The sequence below is a fragment of the Lepisma saccharinum genome, chromosome 29 (assembly GCF_977018435.1).
Source record: "Lepisma saccharinum chromosome 29, izLepSacc3.1, whole genome shotgun sequence".
Classification (NCBI taxonomy): domain Eukaryota; kingdom Metazoa; phylum Arthropoda; class Insecta; order Zygentoma; family Lepismatidae; genus Lepisma; species Lepisma saccharinum.
In genome coordinates, this window is record NC_139257.1 from 48587920 (window position 1) to 48606543 (window position 18624).

Here is an 18624-nt window from a genome sequence, read left to right on the forward strand (position 1 = left end):
CCAATTATGATTTATTATTTAAATGCTCCCCATACATTATAAACTGTGTAAAAACTTTACAAAATTTAAGGAGCAGAGGAAACATAATTCATTTAACCTGGGTTAAAGCACATTGTCAAAATTTAGGAAATGATATGGCAGATTTTTATGCAAAACAAGCTAGAGTAATTCAACCTGTGCTGGAGCTGAAAACCTGGTACACAGACCTACCGAGGGTGAAGAAAAAGGGTGGACGGAATGGTGGAAAGGTGAATTTCAAAATGGAGGCAGCTTTTATCAGAGGATAGCTAATTTCAATAGAATGAGGCCTTGGATTACAAAAGTTCAAGGTTCACGGAATGTGATAGTATTACTAAATCGTATTAGGTCAGGACATACAACTACCAAAAGTCATTTACAAAAGATCCGGATTGTACAAAACCGAAACTGTACATGTGGCAACAAGGAAGATATACACCATATCATATTTGAGTGTAATAGATACACACAAGAAAGAGAGACATTCTATAAAACTCTTATAAACTGTGAAATTCCTTTTCCTCAGTGTTTGGAATCTTTGATTTGTGAACCTAACCTTACAGTTGGATATATATTATCTTTTTTTTTAGAAAATGTGGCTTAACTATTTAATAGAAAAAAAATTGTTCATAGTATCTTTTAATAATAATGTACTAAAAAATGTAAGTTTATGTACAGTACATATATAGATATGGGAAAAACTGCTTAGCGGTAATCCCACGTAAAATGTAAATAATAAAAACACACAGAACTGGATATCTAGTAAGAATGCCTTCGCTGAACTAACTTTCTAACGTTGTTAAGATTCCGAATTACGCGAAATCTACGAAGGAAAAAAAACAGGGCTAGACTCTAGTTTACGTCCTTCTTGCCCGTTTACGTCTTTCTTGCGCACTCCTTCTTGCCCGTTTACAAAACCGTGCTAGCAGCAGGGTTGGCAAAATTTATGTTTTTTAAAAAAATAACAAAACAAACTGTTTTTTTGTTTAAAACATGTTTTTTAAAACATAGTTTTAAACATGAGTTTAAAAAAACATGTCTTAAATATGTTTTAAGTATGTTTTAAACAAAGGAAAGTCAACCTTTTCCCAGTAAATTATAGTTAAAGTCGTTATAGAAAAAATACTCATTTTTATGAGTACAGTGACGGCAAGGACAGTTTATTTACCTTTGGAGATAAGGTTTACCATACTGCAGGGTAGCGGTGTGCGGGACAGAATTTATTGTGTCTGGACGGGAAATTCTTTAAATCCCGACATTCGGGACGGGAAAAATTCTCAATTTCCCGAAAAAGTCGAGAAATTTTCGGGACGAGATATGTTCGAAATTTCCCAAAGCTCTTGATATCTCGAATTCTACACGTAATTTCCATCTTAAGTGCTTGTCTTTGCACTTCTGGTACAAAAACTAACAATTTCCGATAAGTTCCTGACATTTACAATGCAGAAAACGTCTAGAATTGACGACTTTTTTAAAATGACCATTCGGTATTTCCCGACTGCTTGGGATCCCGAAAAGTCGGGAAGTCATTTTCCGAAGTCGGGATCGGGACGGGACTCCCCCCCCCCCGATCCCGGTTCTCACTTTTTGGGATCCCGCACACTTCTACTGCAGGGACAAAGGTTGGGGGTAATAGCCCCCTTTTTCTCTCCACTGCTGAAGTAGGTTAGGATTCATATTCATCTAAATTTCAAGAAACTAAATATTATAGAATTACTATCCTCGTCCTGGAAAAATCAGGGTGAAATATTTCCTGCTGCCTGAACAGTTTATAAAGCAGAAAACAATCTTCAGTGTCATATAGATTCTCCAGATCAATTTATCTTTCCAAGGGTAGTGTCTGCTGCCACGTTCCTTTTCTGCTGGAACTTCAAAAAAGATGCGCGTGGCAGTAGACTCGGTCTTTGTTTTATCGTGTTTTCATCATGCTATGTATGCAATTACGTCTGTAACACATTCTGTGAAGTTGTAGCGATTACTTTCACAAAAATGTTTTAAGATTATGTCCTTTAGCATTCTTCTAATAATAAACCTAAATGCTCTGGTAGTTAGGTTAAGTTCTGTTAGCATTAAAATAATATCGCTAAATGCTTTCTAAAGAAAAAGGATCTAAATTACCTGTACATTCATTCCCACTAATCATAAACTTGCATTTCTCTCGTCTTAATCTGTTCTTAAGATTTGTAACATCCTCTTAGCAGACGAATTACGTGGCAGCAGCAAATTTGACGCTTATTCTTACTGCTGACACGTGCGTGGCAGCAGACTCGGCCTAACAAAATAGGTAGTGTCTGCTGCCACGTTCTTTTTGTGCTGGAACCTCAAAAAAGATGCGCGTGGCAGTAGACTCGATCTATGTCTTATTGTGATTTCATCATGCTATGTATGTAATTACGTCTGTAACGCATACTGTGAAGTTGTAGCGATTACTTTCACAAAAATGTTTTAAGATTATGTCCTTTAGCATTCTTCTAATAATAAACCTAAATGCTTTCGCAGTTAGGTTAGGTTCTGTTAGCATTAAAATAAATGTTTTCTAAAGAAAAAGGATCTAAATTACCTGTACATTAATTCCCACTAATCATAAACTTGCATGTCTCTCGTCTCAATCTGTTCTTAAGATTTGTAAAATTCCTCTTAGCAGACGAATTACGTGGCAGGAGCAAATTTGAAGCTTATTCTTACTGCTGACAGCAGACTCGACCAAAAATTATGTTACCAAAAGTAAGCATCTGCGCTTCATTCAGTTATACAAACTAGGGATGGCCAGATCCGGATCCTAAAATTTTTCGGATCCGGAATTTTCAGATCAGGATCCGGATCCGGTACTTTCGGATCCGGATCCAGAAGTTTCGGATCCGGATCCAGAATTTTCTGATCCGGATCCAAAACTTTCGGATCCGGATCCGTTTTGCCATCAATCATGCGCTTCTTTGGAAAGTAAGAATTTGCTTATAACATATTGTTACCTGCTAATATATATATATATATATATATATATATATATATATATAATATACATACACATATATATAGTGTGTGTGTGCGCGCGTGCGCGATTTGTAATTAATTAATACACTTACTAGGCAGGTCTAAGTCTCCCCCTCCGATTTCCATGAAACTTGGCAGATGTATAGAGGCCCCCCCCTCAAATGTCAAGATGAGGAGAAATTGAAGTGGGGATCTGACCCCGAAACCACGTAAATATGGCATAGGAAGAAACAGGGGCCATAGGGCCTCTCTATACACCTGTCAAATTTCATGGGAATCGGAAGGGGACACAGGGGTCAGATGATTCCCACGTCAATTTGTCCTCATCTTGACATTTGAGGGGATTTTGCCATCTGAAACAGTTTTTAGCTGAAACAAAAAAACACATAATTCTTCCTTCGGGCCCCTCTATACACCTGCCACGTTTCATGGAAATTGGAGGGGAACACAGGGGTCAGATCCCCACTTCAATTTGTCCTCATCTTGACATTTGAGAGGAGGTTGCCCCCTAGAACAAATTTATTGCCGAAACAAAAAAACACGTATTTCTTCATTTGGGCCCGTTTATACACACACCTGCGAAGTTTCATGGAAATCGGAGGGGGACACAGGGGTCAGATCCTCACTTCAATTTGTCCTCATCTTGACAATTCAGTTGGTTTCGCCCTGTAAAACAGTTTTTTTAGCTGAAACAAAAAAAAACACGTATTTCTTCCTTTGGGCCCCACTATACACCTGCCAAGTTTCATGGAAGTCGGAGGGGGACACATAAATCAAATGCCCACTTAAATTTGTCCTCATATTGACATCTGAGGGGGTTTTGCCCCCTAAAACCGTTTTTTAGCTGAAACAAAAAAACACGCATTTCTTCCATTGGGCCCACTATACACCTGCCAAGTTTCATGGAAATCGGAGGGACACAGGGGTCAGATCCTCACTTCAATTTGTCCTCATCTTGACATTTAAGGGGGTTTTGCCCCCTAAAACAGTTTTTTAGCTGAAACAAAAAAACACGTAATTCTTCCTTTGGGCCCCACTATACTGCCAAGTTTCATGGAAATCGGAGGGGGACACTTAGATAACCTCCCTTGTTAGTCTTACACTTTGTAATTATATAACACTGCATATATTATAATGTTTTATTTTAATTTGTAAAACTGTAACTGTAGAACATTTGTATAATTTTTGTATAACATTTCTATCTTGTTATATGTGTTAAAGGTTTCATCCTGGAATGGAATGTCTCACATTTATGTATGTTTTCATTTCTAATACATTCGAATGAATACATATTCGTTTCAATGGCATTTACAAAATCACCTCGGACATTTGTGCACGAGTGTGTTAGCCGATGCGTAGCAAAGTATTTTAGGAACAACACTTGAAAAAAATTATTGTAGGACTAGCGAAAAATTTATTTGTAATCGAAGATCATAATACCTTTTAAGGTGTGGTAATATTATAATGGGATTGAGATACGAAACTCTCGGATCCAGATTCAGATCTGAAACTTTCAGACCCGGATCCGGATCCGAATCCGGTTGGCCATCCCTAATACAAACCAATGAATCGTATCGAAAGAGAAAATAATTCACGTCATGATCTAAATCACGCATTGTGTATTCAGATATTAGTCTCCAGCTTCCACCAGTCTCAAACTTAGAGGACGGTAGGAAACAGAGAACTGAGAAGTTTCGATTTCTACAGTAAAGCACGGATCTTTCTTGTCGCACAACAGTTTTGCTACCTTGTGCATACATAGCTAGCCTGCATAACCTAACAACGTAGGCATTTAGCCTAAAATTAAAAAGCTTTCTCCCATGACGTCAGTACATAAGGTTGCTCAAGTTGTTGTGCGATAAGTGAGACACGTAAGGCACGAATTAATTAACACAGATTTAATGAAAAGACAGGGTTGCCAAACAAAAAATTATCACAGACTATAAAATATCAAATACCAAAATGTATTTTAAACACTTCTAAACAAAAAAAAAACATGTTTAAAACACATTGTTTAAAACATTTGTAAAAAAACAAAGCCGTGTGTTTTAAACACTTTTGTTTTAAACATGCCAACCCTGGCTAGCAGACAGCCGGCGCTCTGGCATCCGTAGGGTAAGTAAGTTTTTCTTTTTACACGTTTTGTCACTAACCATTCACGGGAACGAAGTATGCCTACGAGGTTAGGTTAGGCCTGTTAGGTTAGGTTCCATTAGCACTCCTTTCACCCCTAAATATGTGCTTCATCATCGAAAAATGTCGTCAGTACGTTCAATCACGCATATCCGGACAACATCGGTTTCTCTCGATTTTCTCCTCCAGGAAATATTTCCTCGGCTTGGGATTTACTTTGTTGAATTCCTTATAAAATAACCTTTCCAACGATATATGACACGTATTCCTTAGGAAATGGACGTAAACTAGAGTCTTACCAAAAACAGTGTTGCAAAGAAAGATTTGTTGGATCTCGTTGTTAGGAAGGCAGAATGTACAGTCACGGACACTTCTGGGTTGTAGCAATCTCATAGACTTTCAATGTTATCATTACAACCCAGAACTGTCCGTGACTGTACTTACCATTTTCTTTCCAAGCACCTTCACTGGTTGAGTCCACTACTACAAAAAAAAGCAGTTTATGTTTGCGTTGCGTTTGTATTTCAGCTATGATTTAAGTCTGCTTTATGACCTGCAGTTCAGAGTGAAATTGTTCTAAATGTCCCACTATCTTCCACCGGGTATCGAACCAAGGGTGGGGGGTAGTAAGAAAGCAGACGAGGGATTTAGTACACACGTAAATACCACTCGAAAATGCATATTTTGGCTAAAGGGCTATATATAAATCACTTTATATTTCGAGACTACATTTCCGAGCATATTCATACAGCATCCATATTAATGAAGGGGATAAATCTGTTAGAATGGATGAGAGTGATATTGGAAATTGAAGTTTTAAACGTTGTAAACCTTTGTAGAGTGTGATTTGTTGATCTGAAAAAATTGGACATTTTAGAAATAAATGTTGAGCATCAGGATTATTATTACCACATTTACAATTTTCTTGAGTTTTAATATTTATTTTTGCTAAATGTGCTGGTGTACGTACATGTCCTGTTCTTAATCTATTAATAAAAACTATAACTTGCCGTGGGAGTTTGTATGAATTGAACCAAGGGACCTTGGATTTAAATTCTGCAATCCATCTATCTGTATTGCCCACAAAATTAAATTGTTCCTTCGCTCTGTCCACTCAATTTCCCTCGCTTCTCTAACGCTATGCGAGGCCTTGCTCCACAGTTAGCTGGGACAGAGCATAGGCTCGCGAAAATAAAAACATTTTACGTTCGACTCTCGATTTCTGGAAATGACCCACTTTCTGGATCCGGAACAGTCGGGAAATTCCAAGGCCTTGTCAAAGCAAACTGTTGTAGGATGCAGCAGCCCTATTGTGTCACCACGGTTTTGATCGGCAATTATTCTCCCATTTAAATACATGGGAAATTTGATGCCGAACGTACTGCTATTACATTAAATTGCAAGTTTAATATCATCTTAACCTCAGAAATGATGTCTGAACATGATAATTGAATTATCAGTGCTGTAAATGTAAGACTTTTGAAAAGACGATCGTCAACAACAGAAAAGATATCGGAACTAAAAAAAGCCTTAAAATTTGCACAGCACTTTTTACGTAACTTGCTTCACAATTTAAGTGATCTATTGTTGAGAATCCGGTAAAGAATAATGCATAATAATTCCGCGCGACTGTACTCTTATTTTTATAGTTGTTTTTAATAACTGACTTTTTTCACGTGATATTATACTTTTCCCCTTAGCTAGTAAATATGGTCCTTTGTTTTATATACACACATTTATCGTCAAGAATAGTTACTAATAATAATAATAATCCTTTGCGCAACAGTCCTGATGGGCCTTGGCTTACCTACCGACTGCCAGTCTCCCTCCCACGCTTTCCTTCGTCACCTCTATGCGTGGAGATATGCAACCAGTATTGGGATAGTCGGGGGGTCAGCCCGACGTATCCCCAGCCGTTATATCTTAGTAGGTTTCCGGGAGCGGATTACGCTTACTCATTCGAAGCTCCCCAATTTCCTCACGATGGTGGGTCCAGAGCCGGATTCGAACCTACGCCGTCGCATAGCGAACGATCTCAAGACGAGTGAACGCCTTAACACGCCCGGCTACGGAGGAGGACAGAATAGTTATTACAAAACATATTTTTTCTCCTGTTTCATGTCTCGCAACCGCTTGCCAATCCGGACAGGGCACCTGCATGTCAACAGAAGAATAGACCGTGTTAAAAATGTAAACATAAACATTAGTGAGGTCTTGCCCGGTCCCCCCGGAACTTCCGGTTTTGGCCAGTCCCTATTGTTGCCAATGCAGATTCACCGGTATACGAAGTAAGATATGGGCGCTTGTTTTCATCAGTTGTGCGACGATAGTCAAGAAAGGTATTTGCTAAAGTTCTACTATGAAGTAGTGGACGTCTACAATCCGTCGGATGATCAACTGCAGAGCAGATTATTAAAATATGAAGTGTCTTTATGGCCACCAGTTGTATAGCATATATACAAGTATCTCACACACGACGAACTGAAAACGTACGAAAGTTTAGATATATATTCAATTATTTTGTAAGTGGAAAACTGAGGGAAAGATAATTCTATAAAACTAGTGATATTATTATATTTTAAAGTATGCTTAAGTGAATCTTCGCCAACAAATCTGCAGAACTAATGAAATGACACATAACAAATGCTAGTAAATAAGTAAATATACGTGCTTTCAACGTCGCCTTTCCGCCTGAGGGATTTAGGGAAAACCTATGATATGGCATGCCACTTTCAGTTGCACGAATTTAATTCAAACAACAAGGGAGTTTTCAGATTGAAGCGACAAGCGATATCGGGATTTCGCACAGAGGCATTCGATCTAAAGCAAACCATTTACCAGTCACGCTTGCGCAAATAACAATCCGGGGCAACACAATGCAGGCGTGTATTGTGCCGCCTGATACTTGATTTTCCATGAGCTGTAAATGGTTATTTATAGACTAAATGGGCCTGTGTCGCTTGTCACTTCGGTACGAACCACTGCTGTCGCGTGTCGCTACGGTTTGAAACCTCACTAAGAGGCGTGCTTTTCACCTCAACACAATACGCAGATAAACGATCAACATGTTTGTAACAAAATGCAAGTCGTACAAATCCTTCCGGGTACCAATCCTTTCTTCGTTCTGCTTGTATCAACAGGTTTCGTCTCTCTACGTCCTTTGGAAACATACGAAGTGATACGTGACTCAATAAATTTGTTCCCGATCGAACTGTGCAACCATATGCTACACAGTTGACACCATATTTCCTTGTAAAAGAATCTCCACTTTGCCCTTTCATATTAACGTCCATATCACCGTAAGCGTAACCGGATGTTCGAGGGGGACCAGACGAGTGCGTATGCTCCGCAGTAGCTCCGCCTTTAACACAGTCTATAAGCGTCAAATCAAAATTTGCTCCTGCCACGTAATTCGTTTGACAAATCTAAGAATTGTACAGTATGTGTTACAGCACGGCCTGCTTTATATTAAAGATGGCCGTGGTTACAGACGTAATTGCTTACATAGCATGATGAAATCACGATAAAACAAAGACCGAGTCTGCTGCAACGCGCCTGTCTCTTTTGAGGTTACAGCAGAAAAATAACCTGGCAGCAGACACTCTAAATATTTCCCGTCCCGACCAGCGTACACTTCTCCGCCTTGCTGTTTTCCCGTTAGTGTCGCTGTATGCATCAAAATCAAGCGTCAAAGTCTGTATAAGTTTTTCTGCCTCCTCTCGTATTACTTTGAACTTCACCAATATGGCGAATGTGAGGGACAGTGATACTTCGTTGTGGTTACATAACAAGCTTGGAACCTCAAATGATTCATGGACTGGTGGCTCAATATGCTCTCAACTTAATGCAGAAGTACTACGGAATATTAAAGATTGTTTTCCGGACCTGCAAACCCAAGTAAAATTAAAACTACTATTGTCATTTTTTCACATTCCGCGCAGAAACGTTGAGGAGGTGTGTCGATAATTTTATAAATTTTTGATTTTTTTTAAATACTTGATTATCATAATCATTTTTTACAGTGTAGAGTTCATTATTTACTTTTTCTTACACGCTTCAGCTTGAAAATGTGCCTCTGTTTATTGTTGTGAAACAAGTTTATAGTACTTAAATATTGAAGTTTGCATACTTTTTGAAAATTATTTACAGTGGATTTTTTATTATTGTAATTATTCAGCAATGTAGGTGATTAACTTGTGTAGTATATTTTCGATGGTAAACTTTATTGGTAAAGTGAATATGTCAAAACATGGAGAAATTGTTGTCCAGATAGTGCTTCTGAAACTTCAGCTACATGATACAAATTTATTATTTTACCTACTCTTGTAGTGTAGTCTCCACTGGTAAAGGTAAAAGAAAATTAGTTATACATATTAACATTAGAGAAATTGTGATATGTCAGTAGCAACAACTGAGTTTTATGTAGATAATGACATTGATGAATGGTTGGTATGAATTTGCTCTTAGCAGACTAATATTTTGTGCCCAAAGGAATAATTTTGTTCATCCACCATGATATACCTATACATGTAACATGTTGGGTAAGTAGAATTTTAATATAAAATCAAAACTGTTTGTTGAATTTCTAGAATTAAACAATATTTCAACCCTTCTTCAAATTTGGAAATTTTTGAATAAGCTGATTTCTTTTTTTATCATTGCATATTTTTATGTGTGGAGGGGGAGGGACCAGAGAAAACTGTGCCTACACCACTGGATATTAAGAAGGAATTGTGTAATACCAATATTTTATTGCAGTGGCAAGTTGAATTGGAAGAAATTCTTGAAGTAGCCCAGGTGGATAGTGAACAGTGGGTATCCATGTTGGCCGAAATAATGAAAACATTCCCATCCACTGGGTCTCTCAACACAGAGACAATGGAATATGACGAAAATAGAAGGATATTTTTAGATTTAGTTAATGATCTCAAGAAGCTGGGTAAGTGTCTTAATTTTTATGACATGTTGTTCTAAATGCATGTAAATGTTATTTGTGAAGTGTTATGTAAGATTATTATTAATTTGATGTGAAATGTGGTCATTGACAAGCATTCCACTATTATAGCTAGTAAATCCAGGAATCACTTGATGTTTATAATTTTATTTTGGTCATCATGAAAAATGTGGCACTGTTATATTTGAGTTATATAATTTCTCGGTAACAGTTGTATAAACCGGAGACACATTAAACTCGTTTATTTTCAAATAAAAATCATTGCTACTTACCTCATATGCATAGCAGAACATTTTTCAAGATGGGGATCACTTTTTTTTCCATGAAAAAAAGCGTTATTTTTAACATTATAATCATTTATTGGTCGTTGCTAATTCGGCGGTCAAATCTTGACTCACATTGTCTATCGTCAACCAATCACCACCCCGAACACAAACGAGCGAAGCACACACATTCACAACGTGGATGCAAACATGAGCCTCCAGTGTTGCTAACCCCCATCACTTACCACCGAAAGGAGAAAAGGACTGCAAGTAGATTCTAGCCGTAATTTTGGTTATTCCTTTTTTCGCGTGCATAACACACAATAGACGCGAACATCTTGACTACCGTTGTAGGTATGCAGTGTTTCGAACCTCCTTCACCGAAAAATACCTAATTTCCGTAAGTAGTTTCTTCTGTAAAAATGAAGAAATGTGTCTCCGATATATGAAACTGTTACCCAAAGTTCAGTTGAGTAATATTAGTTGAAGTATCAACTTTGTTATTGGTAGAGGCATGGAAATTTCGTTTTTTGACGAAAACACGAAATATGAAATAACATGCTGTAATGTTCATTTTTCATGTTTCTGAAAGGTGTGAGGTACATTTTTCTACCCAGTTTTGTCACAAATAATGCGAAATTAACTGCAAAATGCGAAATATACTCTTAAACACGAAATTTACCGTTTATATACCGATGCGACACTTTCTGAAGTCTGAAGTATCCTGTGAGTTATGCAATTCACGGAAAATTGATTAATTATGCTGTAAATATTTGAGAAGCAAAAATGGACCCCTTTACATAGGAATAAACGTAATACTCTGGTAACTACATAAATGTGCTATTAGAAGGGATACGTTTATTTTGTGTAATAAGTGCAGTTTTTAAATCAAATTTAGAATTATATTCACAATTTTAAAACCAAAATGTCATTTTATATAGCACTTTTGATGGGATTATTCTCCGCTATAACACCAAAATTTTATTTACCGCTTTTGAACCCGAAATCGACCCTGTTCTTGTACCGAAATTTTGTTTATTTACCAAAAATATGTGCCTCTAGTGATTGGCCTGTTTTTGTTTCTCCTTCTCAGGCACAATGGTGCAACCCCTTTCAACACATTTCAATTTTGTGTGTGTGAGAGTGTGGGTTTTTCTAGCATTAATAGAATAGCCTGATAAAATCCATTGCAACTTGCACTGTATTAATTAATTGGAGAATTGTAATCTCTGTTAAGCATTTTTAAATAACTTCTCTCAAACTGTTACCAATTGTTGAAGCCTCCAGCCTTGCCCTCTCCCTGCACAAAGCAGCTCTGGACTCGACCAGCCTCAAATCAATGGGTACCTTGAAGCATCCTGGGGAATAAATGTGGCCAGAACATGGTGTTCATCACATCGCCTCCAAATTGGCCGAGTTCGAGAATGCCCCTAAATGTGTCCTCATGATATGGTGCTATATGCTCGGGGAACTTTACTTACACAGGTTTGCTATGCGTCTGGAAAACCGGGAATTTTGCAGATCGTCTGGAATTTACGTGCATTTTGGAGCCTGCAAGAGAGAGTGTTGCAAAATGAACAAGCAGTTCACTTCCACTTCTGGATTCGGTTCTTGTGATTCCTCTCCCAAAAATGATTCAGTTCAGAAACTTGTTTCTTTCGTTCTTATGATTCTCAGACTTGTTCAAAATTATGGTGCCTTCGAATTTCTGTAATAAATTTTCTTTTTTATAATACTAGATATTAGAAAGAATATGAAAGTAAAACTTGCAGTCCAGATATCTGATTGATAACTAAAGTACATTGACAATATGATCATAATTATCGGAAAGGTTGGTGAAGATGAAGTTATCGTCTATTATTTTATAGATCTTAGTTTTATTGGCATTTCCTATAGAATTCCTATATGCAGCATAAATTTCTCCAGATGCTGTGTACTTATAAATGTAAGCAAGAAAGCACCATTTTCTACAACACTATAAATCTGCTAGAAAGTGAAAAATTGTGTATGGTTTATGAACTGTCTCTGTTTTTATATTGTGGAGATCTGTTATGGTGAAACAATGTACCTCTGTTACCTTAGCCTGAAGGCTAGATGCATGTGTTTGTAGCACCCAATACATTTGATGCTGATTATAATTATTATGTGTTCTTGTGTGTGTAGAATGAAATTTGATATAAAAAAGTTGTGAAAATGAATATTCATAATAATTAACAGATTATATATTTAATTGAAAACACAAGGTTCAAAAGACAAAAGCACGAAGATAAACATGTCTGGAAAAATTTGTTTTTGGACTGGTAGACACAAAAATTATTACCTGTTCGATCTCGGCCGAACACCTCGCACTCGTTTATTTCGTCATTTGTAACATATGTACTTACCTATTCTGCATTGCGAAGGATTCTTTAAGCTGGGATTTTGCTTTTGTCACGAAAATAATTTAAATTTTTCACAACATTACATGTTGTGGATCATCAGTGGGTATGCAGTGTTTCCAACCTTGTTAACTGAAAAATACCTACTTTTGTGTTACTGATTTTGTATTTTTTCCTGGGTTAGGTTAGTTTAACATAGTTAAAGAAAGGGTTCCATGCACAGGTTAGGTTACGTTACGTTCACATAGTTAACAAAAAGGGTACCTTAATTTACCACGTCCCTGGGCTCTCTTCGTACAGGCATATATCCACTTCCCATTTTGTCGAATGTGTAGCTTACATGCACTGCAACATTTTGGACATTCCATTTCTTTCTTCACGATTCTGTGTTGAATTAAAAAATCGACTGCATCTTCCACACCCGGCAACAACTTCACAGGCCCATCCTGGACATCTCATGTTCTTTCAAAACAACGGCGTGGTTGGAAACACTGACAGGGGTTACATCATCAAACGTAATCAGCATCCGGTTCATGTAGAGGAAGCAAATAAAAGCAATGGCAATTGTGCGTCGGAGAGATATTTTTCTTGATAAATACATGAATTCTAGGTCAAATAGATTCCACGATGAAAGAAAATACCTCCACGAACTTTCAAAATGCTACGGAAAATCATTTCCGTAAGTAGTTTCTTCTGTAAAAATGAGGAAATGCGTTCGGCCGAGATTGAACTGTTACCCAATCAAATTAACTTCCCACACAAACTAAACATCGACAGTTACTGCAAAAGCAATACGCAAGAAGCTTGCAAATCAATAGTACAAATTCCCCACATGATTTTGGCAGTGGCTACCGAAATTAATATAGCTTCAAGAAACTAGTTTTGTGGATGAGTGAGTACTACTAAGTGATACATTGTCATGTTTAGCACAGAGCAGTTCTAGTGGTATATAATTATTTTTTATTTTTTGCAGTTAAAAGGCATGGTGACCATATGCTTTTACCTCTGGAGTGCCACTATTTGAATAAATCAGCGTTAATAAGTGTGGTGGGTCAGCAGGTATGTACACATCAGTTTTTTGTGTGCGGCAACCCTGTTCGAAAGTAATAATACGGAAAAGACATTGAATATAAAAAAATGTCCAATAATATACAATCCAATTTAGTAAGTTAAAGTATACAAATAGGATAACATCGTAGTGTTGTCCTTTGGATGTTTTAACCTCGCATGGATGTTCATTATCCACTCAAGAAAACAAAAGATGAGGGCAGTAGTGTAAGTTGTTACCAAATGTATGATACCTTAAAAATGTAAATATTATTTTTGGAAACGATTTTACAATACCGGACCCTTCTCCAGTTTCGTTCATATTTAGCATACTCACTAATTTAGGGCTCCTAATCACCTCACCGTGAATGGTTTGTGGGGAAAAATGTCAGTAAATAATGAGCAATCGTGCATTTTCATGGACCCCCCCTTTTTTTTTTGGAAATTCCACACGTGAACGCCAAATTTTAACTTCAGATTCGCGATTAGGAGCCCTAAATTAGTGAGTATGCAAAATATGGACGAAATTGGAGAATGGTCCGGTATTTTAAAATCATATCTTATATTTTAACAATAGATAAATTAGTTGTCAACCATTGAATAATTGACGCCAGAGCAGTAGCAGACTGTGGTCTGCTGCAGAAACTCTGAAATAGATTTGTTGTAGGTGACAAAATGTCAATTTCGGGGAAAAATCTGGGCCTTTTTTTTTTTTTCAGAAGGAATTGTTTAAGTCCCCTTTTTGCCCAGATAGGCTAATTGGAACTGCACCTACAGTTTAAAATTGGATCTGAACCAGTAGCCCCGTCCAGTTTGCTGCACTTTTTGACACCGTGTAGTGCAGGTGTACCCTGGTGTTGGGCTGGTGGAAGGAAATGACGTTCAACCAAGTAGACGAATAGCGGTTTTCAAGTTCAGAAGATTCACCAAATGCCTGTCTGCTGCTTTAAATGGTCATTTGATTAGTTAGCATGCATCATTAGGAAACGTCCAAAATGCACCGGTGCTCAACATGGCACCTTCACTCTGAGTCCTGTTCCCTCCAACTGGCTTTCTCAGCTGGCATGCACAATATTGCCCATTGGTATAATTAATGATAGTTACAACAGATATTTTGAAGCAAAAAACTGATAAGTTGATGCTTATTTAAGAAGTGGAGCACTTACACACTAATGTTAATCAGCTTTTTATAATTACAATTTTCCAGCATTGGTATCGGTGAGAATCGGCAGAAGTATCTGCATTGGTATTAATTTCAGGTCAAACTGGTATTTGCTTGGCCCTAGTAAAAATGTCATTGGGTTGTGGCAGCTTGTGGTCAAGCATGTTAAGTTGTCAACTTTTAATCTTGCCACAAAGTTGTCGGGTTCGAGTCTGGCCCGTGTCATGGGCATTTTTTGTGAGTGTTCCTTTATCAATTTCATCTAATCATCGTGACATTTGTGATTAGCCAAAAGTGTCAGAAAAGCAACACAAAATACAAGCGCATTGCGTTGTGGCTTTTCTTTATCATCACTTGGTGATATGTGCAACCGTTCTCCTTTGCAGGCACCCCCAGCCAAACATTTTACTTTAAAGAGGAAGCCAAAGTCTGCAGCACTCAGAGCGGAGCTGCTTCAGAAGTCGGTGGATGCAGCGAGTAACGTAAAGAAGAGCCTTGCTCCAACGGTTCCTGTTCGGTCGCGTGGCATGCCCCGGAAGATGACCGACACAAGTAAGAGACTGGAGATGTGTTTTTATCTATGAATTCTTTTCCATTCAAATTAATGCAGATTTCCTGAAATCTTGATGAAATTTTACATCAATTATGTGTTAGCTTGTGTAGAATATTGCTGACGTGTGTCAGCCCGATGGCCTAGTACATTGTTCGCTCAATCCACTTTTACCATCTGCACGCTTTCGTTCTTTTATAGCCTGAATATCCTTTTTCTGCTTCATGTAATCATGATACTTCCTCATCGCCACAGTTAACCTAAAGAGGTATTGGTAGAGGATACATATGTATTTTTTGATGAAAACACAAAATGTGAAATAACACATTGTAATGTTAATTTTTCATCTTTCTGAAGTGTGTGAGGTGCATTTTCCTACCCTCCTTTGTTACAAAATGAACTGCAAAATGCGAAATACCCTGTTAAACACGAAATTTAGAGTTTCTTTATCAACTTGACACTTTCTGAAGTGAGAATTAACCAACGCGACAGCCTGAGATGGAAAATTGATTAAATCTGCTTTAAATATTTGAGAAATCAGCTTTAAATATTTGAGAAGCAAAAATGGACCCATTTATACTGAAACAAACTTGATACTCGGGTAAGGACATAAATGTGTTATTAGAAGCGATATGTTTATTTTGTGTAATAAGTGCAGTTATTAAATCAAATTTTGGATTATACAAAGAGCGTTCAATAAGTTTTGCACAGATAGTTATAATATTTTTATTAGTTGCAATATGATGATGAAATTTTAGGTGAACATACTTTGATCCTTTGGCTAGAAGACAATGTCACTCAATGTAGCGTCCATCTGCTCTGATGCATCTCGTCCAACGTTCTTTCCATGCCTTGAATGCACTTTGGTAAAATTCAGGTGGCTGACTTTTACTCCATTGTTTCACACAATAAATGAGGTCCTTGTCACTGTCGAATGTTTTTCCCCGCTGGTGGGCCTTCAGACGACCGAACAGGAAAAAATCTGAAGGAGCCAAGTCTGGACTATAGGGAGGCTGAGGGGTGACTTCCCATCCCATTTTCATGATTTTTTGCTGTGTCGTCATGGCTGTGTGAGGCTTGCAATTGTCGTGATGGAGTTTGATGACCTTACCTTGCAGCTCTGGTCTCTTGGCCTGGAGAGCACGTCGTGACTCCATCATGACAATGCCAAGCCTCACACAGCCATGATGACACAGCAAAAAAATCATGAAAATGGTATGGGAATTCGTCCCTCAGCCTCCCTATAGTCTGGACTTGGCTCCTTCGGATTTTTTCCTGTTCGGTCGTCTGAAGGCCCACCAGCGGGGAAAAACATTCGACAGTGACAAGGACCTCATTTATTGTGTGAAACAATGGTGTAAAAGTCAGCCACCTGAATTTTACCAAAGTGCATTCAAGGCATGGAAAAAACGTTGGACGAAATGCGTCACAGCAGATGGAGGCCACATTGAGTGACATTGTCTTCTAGCCAAAGGATCAAAGTATGTTCACCTAAAATTTCATCATCATATTGCAACTAATAAAAATATAACCATCTGTGCAAAACTTATTGAACACCCTTGTATTCACAATTTCAAAACCAAAATGTGATTTTAGTGATGTTGAATAACTGAAAACACTGAAATGTCGACATTTCTTCCACACAGTACACCCTGTATTGCATTGTGCACACTAAGAAGGCCTGACATCTGAACTCACAGCCAATATACCTAGTCTTACCATAAATACTGTCCCAAAGTTGAAAGTTGTAAGTAAATAGACACAGAATGGTGAGAGATATTTTAATATCAGAATAACATGAGGTGCATGGATGCATTATGAACCAAAATCACAAATAATTATTCAAAATGGCCACCTTTAGCACTGACACACTTCTGAAGTCTTCGTGGCCACTCATCAATGGAATTACGCAACACATCAAGTGGAAACTCCGCAGCTGCCTTCTGAAGAGACCGCTTTAAACTGTCAATATTGAGATCTCTCTTCTTGCAAGCCATCTCCTGAAACTTGGACCACAATTTGTAGTCCAAAGGGTTTAAGTCTGGACTGGCAGAGGGCCAATCTGACGTGGAAATAAAGTCAGGAACATTTACCTCCAACCACTGCTGGGTGGTGCGTGCTTTGTGTGCTGGGGCTGAGTCCTGCTGGAAGCTCCACTTCTCTCCATGGAAGATGGTGTTGGTAAGATTCTTGCATAGTTTCTCAAGCACTGTCTGCTGGTACACTTTGGCTGAAGTTTTGACCCCCTTTTCACAAAAATGGAGATCCGTCGTGCCCTCGTAGCTCACACCCCACCACACCATGACTGATGCAGGATGGTGACCCCTCTCGATCCTGGGGGACTTGTCAGCAGCTTCCCGAGAGGATGTGGCATACACCCTGTCATTTTGGGCATTGAAAGTCTCCTCAACACTGAACATTTTTTCATCAGTGAAAAGGATTCGACGGTGCCCATTTGCTGCGTAAAGCTGAAGTAACCACTTTTATTTCCGGAGCCTCTGGAGCTCAGTTCACTTGTCAAGAGATGTCCTTTGCGTCGTTTGTAGACATGGAGTCCCAGGTCACTGCGTAACATACAAGACCAACATTTTTGAAATCTTTAGCTCACGAGCCATCACTGACTGTTTCCGTACAGGATTTTGTCGAACTTGTGCCGCCACTGCTTTCACAAGTTCTGGTGTTCGTACTGTGCATGGTCTTCCTTGCCATGGGCGATCTTTAACAGTACCAGTCTCAACAAAGCGCTGGATAGTGCGGTACACAAATTTCTTGGAGATTTTCAGCTTCTGGAGGGTTTTGAAAATCTCCCCTGGTGATTTGCCTACCTTGTGCAACGCTACCATGGCCACACGATTTTCGTACTCACCCCATTCCATCTTGAACACTTACAACAGACACCTTTCCACTTGACCAGCTCAACAACCAATGACTCACGCTACCGCTCTTGCCATCTCTCGCTTGTACGGGTGGGAGTACAGCCAACCTCAAATGTTGGTACAGTATTTATGGTAAGACTAGGTATTTCTCTGTGGGACTTGTGTGCTCTTCATAAGTGTTTGTGATTGTCCATTCATCAGTTTCGTCCTCATCTTCACAATTAGTCAAAAGCAGTATAAAAGTGAAGTAAT

General features: G+C 38.3%; 1 protein-coding gene across 4 annotated transcripts in view; it reads left to right on the forward strand.

Moving 5' to 3' along the window:
- The first annotated feature begins 8882 nt into the window (after nucleotides 1-8882).
- Nucleotides 8883-18624, forward strand: part of Nelf-A (Negative elongation factor A) — a 50429-nt gene continuing 40687 nt past the window's right edge. For 3 of the 4 annotated variants that reach the window (XR_014440964.1, XM_083114790.1, XM_083114792.1), the window contains exons 1-4: nucleotides 8883-9096; nucleotides 9901-10081; nucleotides 13711-13796; nucleotides 15333-15498. Coding sequence is in view for 3 of the 4 variants with exons in the window: in XM_083114790.1 (XP_082970916.1) it covers nucleotides 8887-9096; nucleotides 9901-10081; nucleotides 13711-13796; nucleotides 15333-15498 (643 nt within the window). In the remaining variant the exon portion in view is untranslated. The remainder of the gene's footprint in view (nucleotides 9097-9900; nucleotides 10082-13710; nucleotides 13797-15332; nucleotides 15499-18624) is intronic. The other variant, XM_083114793.1, reaches the window with a different exon arrangement.